The sequence below is a fragment of the Drosophila subpulchrella genome, chromosome X (assembly GCF_014743375.2).
Source record: "Drosophila subpulchrella strain 33 F10 #4 breed RU33 chromosome X, RU_Dsub_v1.1 Primary Assembly, whole genome shotgun sequence".
NCBI lineage: Eukaryota > Metazoa > Arthropoda > Insecta > Diptera > Drosophilidae > Drosophila > Drosophila subpulchrella.
In genome coordinates this window covers 28,030,796-28,040,781 of record NC_050613.1, presented here as the reverse complement: position 1 = coordinate 28,040,781, position 9,986 = coordinate 28,030,796, and the positions used below count along the sequence as shown (strand labels likewise).

At 43.3% G+C, this 9,986-nt stretch overlaps 3 protein-coding genes across 3 annotated transcripts; all 3 read left to right on the top strand.

Moving 5' to 3' along the window:
* Positions 1–540: 540 nt before the first annotated feature.
* On the top strand, positions 541–5,671 carry LOC119555951 (monocarboxylate transporter 7). Its single transcript, XM_037867661.1, has 5 exons — positions 541–674; positions 1,619–2,668; positions 4,957–5,101; positions 5,158–5,278; positions 5,332–5,671. Exons 1-5 carry the CDS (start codon positions 591–593, stop codon positions 5,591–5,593), a joined length of 1,662 nt encoding a protein of 553 aa, XP_037723589.1. The 5' UTR covers positions 541–590; the 3' UTR covers positions 5,594–5,671.
* A 167-nt stretch (positions 5,672–5,838) lies between these two features.
* Positions 5,839–7,780, top strand: LOC119557358 (receptor-binding cancer antigen expressed on SiSo cells). The gene is made up of 3 exons (XM_037870095.1): positions 5,839–6,262; positions 7,242–7,370; positions 7,444–7,780. The coding sequence occupies exons 1-3, from the start codon at positions 5,930–5,932 to the stop codon at positions 7,624–7,626; spliced, it is 645 nt and encodes a 214-aa protein (XP_037726023.1). The 5' UTR covers positions 5,839–5,929; the 3' UTR covers positions 7,627–7,780.
* A 132-nt stretch (positions 7,781–7,912) lies between these two features.
* Positions 7,913–9,533, top strand: LOC119557357 (myb-like protein V). Its single transcript, XM_037870094.1, has one exon. The coding sequence runs from the start codon at positions 7,948–7,950 to the stop codon at positions 9,019–9,021; it is 1,074 nt and encodes a 357-aa protein (XP_037726022.1). The 5' UTR covers positions 7,913–7,947; the 3' UTR covers positions 9,022–9,533.
* Positions 9,534–9,986: the final 453 nt, after the last annotated feature.

Here is a 9,986-nt window from a genome sequence, read left to right as displayed (position 1 = left end):
ATTACGCGCAAGAAATCTCGCTGAGAGGACGGATGAAGCGGAGGAATGTGACGACTACCCACGAGGACTGTTGTAAATCTAGTGACAAACCTGTCCGAAGCATTATTTCTGGAACCAGAGATTCTTATCAGCAGAGTGGGCCCAAATTGTTTTCGATAGAGGGGCGGCGTTGATGATAAAAAACCGAAGTGATGCTCAAACACATTTCCGCGATTCGCAAATGTAATGTTACAATTTCAACAAGAATTTAGGGGGTGTGGAAGGTACGCATGGTACTTACACTTACGGAAATGCTCGAAAAACACGGCGGGGGCCGTGGAATCTTAGAAAATTCTAAACAGTACGAGTATCTCGATCTGGGCTAATCTTATCGGGAAAGCCGTATTGTAAACCTTCGTCATAAGAAGCTTAGCTTGGCCATAAAAACCAGAGGTACGATAAGCGGGTAATCGAGGAGGCTGCTACTGGTTGCGCCGACTTATACGGTGGGATTGATATATGTACACGGATGGAGGGATGCTTCAGATATCTGGGTGACGACTGAGTTCCGACTCCATCAGTAGCAGTTCACTTGCCGCCCAGCATTCGCGATGAAGAAGTCGAAAGCCTACACTCTAGAGGCCCCTGATGGCGGCTGGGGAATCCTCGTCTGCATTGGCATGGCCCTGCCCTTTGTAAGTGAAACCAGGAGTCTCGGTGAAAAAGAAAGTGAAAATTTTTTTATAGTGCCACCATTTCTAGTCGATTACTATTTCGAATATTAGAGAATTCAAATACGATCTTATAGAGGTATCCCATGACTTCATCGGGATCCAAAACATCAAGTTATGGAATCCTAGAAGTGCAGTTTTGGGTTCCCATTCTTGGTCATTAGAATTACGGAAAAATCCAACATGAAAGTGGATTAAAATTGTGATCCTAGTTTAAAGGAAAAACTGTAATGCAGAGTATGGGAAAATTCAACCACAAACTCATAGAGGTACCCCACGTCTTAATCGGTATCCAATAACTCAAGTTTTGGAATCTAGAAGTGCATTTTTGGGGTTTCCATTTTGGAAACCAGTGGAATTACAGAAAAATCAAACATGAAAATCGGTTAAAATTTTGACCCTCCTTTAAAAGATAGATTTCAAAGTAGATTATTAGAGAATTCAACCGCAAATTCATAGAGGTATCCCACGTCTTAATCAGTATCCAATAACTGAAGTTATGGAATCTATAAGTGCATTTTTGGGTTCCCATTTTGAAAGCCATTGGAAATTACGGAAAATCATACATGAAAATGGGTTAAAATTTTGACCCTCCTTTAAAAGATAGATTTGAATGTAGATTATTAGAGAATTTAACCCCAAATTCATAAAGGTATCCCACGTCTTAATCGGTATCCAATAACTAAAGTTATAGAATCTAGAAGTGCAGTTTTGGGTTCCCATTTTAGAAAACCAGTGGAATTGTTTCCGTAATTCCTCTTACTTTGCTCTTTTTTTTGTATATCTTTAGATTATTTTGCGTAAGTAAATATGCTCCTAAATTCAAGCAGCTTTAAATCCCTAGTGATATGATACGCAGAAATTTATTTTTAGATAACATGAACTTACATGGTTTTCCCCTTTTGTAGACGAGTGCTCTGGCGGCTTTGCCATCTTTTGGCCTGGTCTTTGGCGACTTCCTGAAGAGCATCGGGGCGGAGACCAGCGCCATGGCCATCATTACCAGCGCCTTCTTCTCGTCAATGAGCTTCGCCGGCTTGTTCTCCGGCTCCCTGTTCCAGCGATTCGGAATGCGCCAGGTGGGCGTTACGGGGGGCATTTTGTACTTCGTGGGCACCGGACTTCAGTTGTTCGCCACCTCCACGTTTCACCTGCTCATAGCCTTCAGCCTGGTCCAGGGATTCGCCTTCGGACTGATGGTGCCCACCTGCTATACGACCTTCAACCATTACTTCGTCAAGAACAGGGTGTTGTGGATGAGCTTTGCCCAGACCTTGATCGGTTTGGGAGCCATGCTGTATCCGATTGTCATGCAAAAGTTGATGCATTGGTATGGCTTCCGGGGCTGTCTGCTCATCCTCACGGGACTGAATGCACATGCCATACTGGGGATGCTAGTGATGCATCCAGTGGAGTGGCACATGCGTCGCGTGCCCATCGAGGAGGAGGAGCAAGAGCTCAAGGAGCTGAGGGACCAGCATCAGCCGGTGAAGCCAACGGTGGTGGTAAGAGTGCAGCCGGAAACCCCCTTAAAGGCTCCCAAGGAGGAGCCCAACTTCCATGCCGGTGATCCTGCATCGCGGAGACTATCCCACGCCGAGGAGCACATGCTGCGCGTCCACTGCAGCCGGGCTTCGAGCATCACCAGCCTGGGCAATTGGTCCGGACCCGTAGTGGTCAGCGATGCCTCTCCCCAGATGATGCACAGCCTGCAGGCCTCCCGGCGCCAGAGTATGGTTGTCGGTGGAGCAGTTGGAGGAGCAGCTGGAGGATCTGTGACCCAGGATGATGCACCAAAGAAAGGCTGGGTGCGCACCATTGTCGATTTCCTCGACCTCACGCTGCTCAAGAAGCCCATCTACGTGAACATCGTGCTGGGGATCACCTTCGCACTCTACTCCGACATCACGTTCTTCACCATGCAGCCAGTCTACCTCTTTGAACTGGGCTACAGCAGGGTGAGTAATAAAACAAGATGAATTAGCTGGGAATTTAATGTATTTGCGAACTATAAGTCGATTATTATTGCTATTAATATGTATTTAAGGGATAAAGAATGTTAAATAGCAACTTACAGAAAAAAGGAATGTGATGATCTTTTTGATGTCCTCCGTATTATTTCGCATACGATATGATACACACTTTTTGTTGATTAGAAAGTTACTTGATTAGTGGTAGGATTAAAATGCAACTGGTTATCGAATATACATATACATTATAGTACATCTTTACAAATATCACAACATAGCTTTTATATAGGTTTTCTCATCACCAACTAAAGTTGAATGGAAACACCAAAATTATGATCATATTGTACCAAGTTGTTTCTGTCCAATTAACAAATTTCTATAAATTTGTTGATCATATATATTTGATTCTATTTGATTTGTTGATCATATATACGCATAATAATGCGCATTATTATGCGTATATATGATCAACAAATCAAATAGAATCAAATATATATGATCAACAAATCAAATATAAAATTATAAAAATAAATTGGACAGAAAAAACTAAATAAATAACTTTGGCAGGCCAAAGATCGGTTGCAGTTTGGTAGAATTAATCCCCAATATTGTTCTTCATTTTGCGAAAAAACTGGTATAAACCTAGATCAAAAACACTTGTGTACACAACTGAATACCGGAACAAGACCGATATTTTGGTTCTTAAGTTAAAAATCGGTTATTTTTTGTGTACACTATTGAATACCGGAAGACCGATATTTTTGTTCTTAAATTAAAAATTAAATTTAAAACTCGATATTACCGACTTTATATGCTGGAGTAACATGGTTGACTATAAAGAAATGTTTAAACAATTTAAACCTTACTTTAAAAAAAAAGGTGCTGGAATTTAAAAAAAACTTTATTACACTTACTCAGTAAACAGTTATTTCGTCATTAAAGGCGTTCATAACCTAAGAAAAATTGCCTGAAACTGATCGCATCATAACGGCGTCTGCGAAGGAGTCCCAAAAGGGAGCTCACAAATGCGACTTGAAGGCTGCGAGGTTTTTGATTAGTAAATGTTACAAATACAAGTGCAATAGGAATTATACGCCTTTTTAACCAATTAAAAGCGTTTTGTTCGCAAAATGGCGGGATCCAGGTGAGAAAACTTACTTGAAATGTGAGTAATTGGGTTGCATTTCATCATTTTTAGCTGGCTTACACACAAAAGATCACTCTGCACATTTATTATGACAAAAGCTTGTATTATTAATTATTTTAATAATTTGGTGTAATCTTAAAAAGTTTGAAGCGTCATACGATTTTACATACGACAGTGTGACCGCGTGCCTGTAATTTATTCAGAAATTAGCAGAAATTAGATGTGCGTCAAATTAGCGTCGGCCTGTTAGCAACGAAAACGGGAACGGTGGAATATGGAACATGGGGCCCTTTTTATTTTTAAATTTTCTCGCTATTTGGGGACCAAATCGAAAAATTTAAAATGCTAGATTGTTAAGAAAGAAAAGATCTATCGAGCTAGGTAGGTTTGGGACACATACGAGGCCTATTAGTATTTCAAAAATGCATTTGAAACATCGTGTCCCCACAATTTTGTTAACTGCTCCCCTCACAGAGGTTGTGCCAATATGCACGATAAACCAAGCTATTAAGGGTTAATTCAAGCTCCTTGTCTGAAAGTTTCATCAAAATCAAACCCACAGTTTTCGAGAAAAAAGCCTAACAGTACCGCAACCTCGGATTTTCCCCATACAAAAAAGGGGGGCAAAAATGAAATTACCTACTGCTCCACTCCTAGAGGTTGTGCCAACATGCACGGTATATGGGTAGATAGGGGATAATCTAGGGACTGTTCTGTGAAAGTTTTATCAAAATCAAACCCACAGATTTTGAGAAAATTGCTTTACAGTTGGGGTAAAAAAAGGCCGTTTATCCAGAAACTGAACCATGAACCAAGACATGAGCCACAATGTAAATAGCTTAGCCGTGACACGCAAAACGTAAGTGTCGGCAAACGTAAGTGTCAGTAAAAAAGGGAGATAGCCTCAGCGTAAGTGTCAGTAAAAAAGCGAGATGCAAGATGAGAATGGGAGATGGAGAAATAGCGGACAGGCGACGCCATCTTTTGAGCTAGTAATTTTAGAGATGGGACCTAAAGCGACAGTTATCGGAAAAGCGCATGATCGAAAATCGATTACCTAGGGGTTTGAATATTTTGTAACGGATGGAGATTGAGCTTTGTCTGTTGTAATCTATATATTACTTTCCAGCCCGATACTGCCACCATTATAGCTATTGGAGCAGCCGCAGACTTGTCATCTCGTATTTTTCTGGCCATCACAGCTGTGTGCATCCAAGTTCCCTCCCGATACATTTATTTGGCCGGAGCCGTTTTAACGGTCTTTGCTAGATTTGGTAAGGACAGTCTGGAACCAAACATTTCATATCTAAAATTGATATTTCCCCAACAGTTTTCAATGGAATCACAGAGTTTACGGGTATGGCCTACATTACGGCCGTGATTGGATTTCTTCGCACCTGGCTCCACGTTCCATTACCCTTGGTATTTGCCGACTACTTGTCCAAAGAGAGGTAAGTCCCATGATGTTTTACATTATCATATTTCATATTATGTTCTTCTGCAGGTTCGCTACTGGCTATGGCTTGTTCATGTTCACCCAAGGCAATGCCATGTTCCTCATTGGCCCCATTGTTGGAATCATACGCGACAAGACCAAGGACTATATTCTGGTGTTCCACATCCTCAATGGCTTCATGATCCTTTGCGCCGTTCCCTGGGTCATTGAAGTGCTTATAGTTAAATTCCGGAGGCGCAACAAGATAGAACGCAACAATGTGGATCACGAGGAAGTGGAGAACCAAGGACGCAGTGCAATGGTCCATTAAAATTGTATAAGTTCTTAGGAAAATGTAACATCTGTCAACTCTTTAAATGAAAATAAAATATAATCGAACTAAATTTTTTTGCAAGATCAATTCGAAAGTGGGAGGCTTAACTGCTTTTTGCGTTTTAAAAATGATGTCAAAATGTAATCGATAACTTCTTACAGTGATACCAAATACCAAAAGATGGGTCACTCTTTTTGGTATCCTCCAGTATTTTGGTGATACCGTATGGCAATCGCAGTTACCCCCGGCGGCGGTCACATTAACGGGACCAAAAAAAAAATTTAGTAAATAATAACTTAGTAAATAGTATAATTTTTACCATAGAAGGTGACAATGCTGCAGCAAATAAAGATGCTGGTGCTGGGCATCATCACGCTGTGCCGGCGAGCGCTGTGCTGCTTCTCGAGGCGCCGGAAGCTGAGCCACAGCGGCTCCTCCGGATCCGGTGACCAACTGCAGGCGGTGAACGTGATTGTGGAGCGGGGCGACTTCGCCGCCTCCCCCGGAAACCCCACGGGCGGCCGGTCGGGGGGGCCGAAGGAGCGGGACTGGAACTCCTGGGACGACAGTCCGCGGACCGTCGAGGAGCACATCGAGCAGTACCGCCAGCGGATGGCCCAGCCACCAACGCCGCCCAAGGAGGAACCCGAGCCGGATTTCTTCAGTGTGAGTTGGCACGTATGTGCGTACGATGTAGCTGACCTGATTACAGTGGCGGCCAAGCTGATAGGACCCCAAATTAAGAAGGTTCACAAACAGAAAGTATTTGCTTACGGATAATGATAATGATTGGGGATCTATCTAGATATCTTGGTAATTTGTCCCTACTGAAATTTTTTATTTAAAAATTAAGATTATCCTGCATATTTAGGAACTGGAATATTTAAATCATGGTTTTTAACATTTGTGGGTTTTAAAATAAAATCTCCTTTTATAACCTTATCTAGGCATTTAATACAAACCCAAGTCGACATACACATTGGAACATTTTATTTCCTTGTGATTTAATAAATATCTATTATCGCACATTTAAAATATAATTGCGTACTTACCAAATAAAATATCAAAATCATCATGTTAAACTGAAAAAAAATAATTATAATTATAATTGGTCAGCATGGGACTCGAACCCGAATTTTTCCTTGTTTTTTTTAGCGAAAATTTAGTAGATTGCCTAATGTTTTAACTGATCTATGATTAATTTAATTAATTTTTCTTTGTCTTTTTAGAGAACATTTAGTAGATAACCTTACGTTTTAAATAATCTATGATTAATATAAAGGAAGACAGGTTGAATTACGTCATTCTTGGCCAACCTAACCCAAAAAACCTTAAATTATAAGAAATCTAATGAGCCTTACCTTTAAAAAAAAAATTGTCGAATTTTTATAAGAATAATATATGAGTTAGTTAAATAATATTTGCTTAATCGCAGCTGTTCGAACCTCTGATGCTGTTGGTATAAAGTTATTAATTCCACGACATCAATTTGTCAATAACTCACTGTCTGACCAACAAAAAGTTAATTATTATACAAACCACAATAGAATGCCTAGTTAAAGGCTTAAACCCAATACCAATATGAAACCCATCTAAAAAATACCTTTTTTAAGGCCCTTGACTAATTTCGATTTCCTTTTTCCAGGAGCTAACACCCACCATTAAGCCGCAGATGAAGTTCTATCTGGAGGATCCATCCGCGGCGGGGACGGCCAGCCAACCGAGTGACTTTTCAAGACTGCAGGCCCAGGACCTGGTGCCCATCAGCAATAACGTAAGCTGATGACGCCCAAAGCTGGGCATTATGCGCCGTAATCTATATGAGTACGATATATCCCTCTTGGCAGGCCGATCTCGAGGACTGGGTGGACGACAATGCCGGCGGCTGGGAGGAGCTGGACACCTCCCAGACCAAGCAGATCCTGCGGGAGAAGCGCCGCGAGTTGCGCCACCAGCGACAGCCGGCCGTCCGGCCAGCCCCGCCCACTGTGGGGGCCCAGCGGTTGACCGACGGACAACGAGCGGCGTAGTTGTCGCTGCACCATCCCCCCACCCCAACCAACCTCATCATCCAGCACTCCCACTCTGACCATTCCACAATCGACCATTTGCATTCTGTTTCCCCTTTCTTTTGTTCGATTTAGTTGATTGGCCACACGAAATAAATCTTGCCTTTCACTCGCACTTCCCTCCTCGCGGATCAGTTGGGCCACACTTCCTGATGGCTCTGCGGTTATGGTCACGCTCCATTGGTCACGCTTCTATGTGGAGTGGAGTGGACTCGAGCCAAAACTCACAGCTCGAGTCCATAAAAGCAACGGCCGGCGGCGGGAGACGCAGCTTTCAGTGCGATGCTGCTGCCGGAGCTGCTGCTACTCGGCTTGGCCGTCTCCCTGGCGGATAGTTACGACCGGAGTGTCAACTACTGGGAAGCCTTTGCGCCCGGCAAGCTGCTCCAGCGTCTGGACGCGCTCACCGTCAGCGATGTGGATCAATCGAAGGTGGCCAGGCTGCCTGAGATGATGCAACCCGTCCTGGCAGCCACCAATCAAGCGCAGGCTAAGGCGGATGAGGATGTGGACTTGGATGTGGATGTCGAGGCTGAGGCTGAGGCGGATACGGCCGACGAGGACGACGTGGACAGTCACAGTGCGGAGGCCAGCCACGAGGGATTCTCCGGCGAGGATTACGAGCGCAACTACGAGCAGTTCGTCAAGGAGTACTTCGATCGGGCTGCCGACAACCACGATCTCGACCACGACGACGACGAGGATCTGGAGGAGGAGACACAGGCGGAGGCCACCAATGTCAAGGACCAGCGCTGTCGACGGGTCAAGCGGAAGGATGGCCAGCTGTGCGAGATCTGCCGCCAGTTGAAGAACAACGAGGTGTCGGAGACGTGCAGCTACTCGCATGACGATCAGCCGGAGCAGTATGCTTATGGCAGTGGCACCCAGTTCAAGCGCTACCGCAACGATCCCGCCGAGAAGAAGGAGAAGGATGGACAAGAAGGGGCGGCTGAGCCGGTGGCACCCAGCAGCCTGTGCGTTCGCCGCCAGCAGGAGAACAGTGTGTGCTACGAGTGCAAGGACAGCAAGGGCCAGAAGATCGAGCGCTGCTACGATGTCCAGGCCCGCAAGGCCAAGACAAGCAAGAAGAAGAAGGCGTCGTCCTCGTCCTCGTCCTCGTCAACTCCCACCGCTTCACACAAACGGAAGCCGCGTTCCCAGCAGTCCCAGCAGTCGGAGCAGGAGCAGCGCATCTACAAGCGCACCATCAGCTACAGCTATGCCCAGGGCACGGATCAGCAGCAGGAGGAGCAGCCTCCTCCAGATGGAACAACAACGGATCTGCCGGTTCCCCGCCAACGTCGCCGGCGGCTGGTGAAGATTACTCGCCGACGCGGACCGGTCCGAGTCCAATGATCTTGTTCTGTTTCGTTTTCGTATCGCCCAACTCATTGTATCCCCCACTCACTAGCTTAGACTAATTATTACACACGTTTTTTGTTACAATAAACCATTTTATAAGACCACGTTGCATACTTGTCGGCTAATCAGCTAGCAAAGATTAAAAATGAAAAGAGAATGAAACTAAACACTGTTTAAGATTAGGATCCTAAAAGGTACAATTTCAGAAGTTTTCAAAAATGCTTTTGAAACCATAAAGGAAGGTCCAAAATATGGAAAACGCAGTAATAAATTGTAAGGATTTCCTGCTTCGCAAAAATATATTTTAAATTTCCTAACAATACAATAATTACAAGAAATTGTATATGAAATAAAATATCAGGCCAAATTGTAATACGAAGATAAATATGTAAAGATTTGCGAATTGAAAGGTAAAATATATTCCTTTTCAAAAATACAGAACAAATTTAAAACCTAAGAATTGTGTAACAAAAATATGATATATGGAAAATAAAAATGTGGCAACGCATATGCAGTATTTTAAGCACCTCTTCCATGGATTCCAATGAGGGATAAATAAGACTCGTTAAATTGATTTCAATTGAACAACAAAACTTTCACAAAAGTCGTTTATTAGCGCGATTTCCTATTCGTTTTATTTATTTATAAAACCACAAATATTTTGCTTTCTGGATGCGACAAATTGCCATTAAACGTACACAAAGACCGGTGGTCCGAACAACATTGACTTAAATATAATTTTGGAGCTGCCGAAAGAAGAGATTTCCATTCTGCCATTTAGAAAGAGACAGCTAGAGAGCAGTGAAAAAGATAGATATAGTGATCTGTGATAAATGCAGCTTTCGGAATTGTTAACGTTTCGTTTCGGTTCGGCATGCAGTTAGGATCACAACGACCTAAAAATGAAACCATACTCAAACAAGAAAGGAAGTTAGCTTCGGCAAGCCGAAGCTTATATA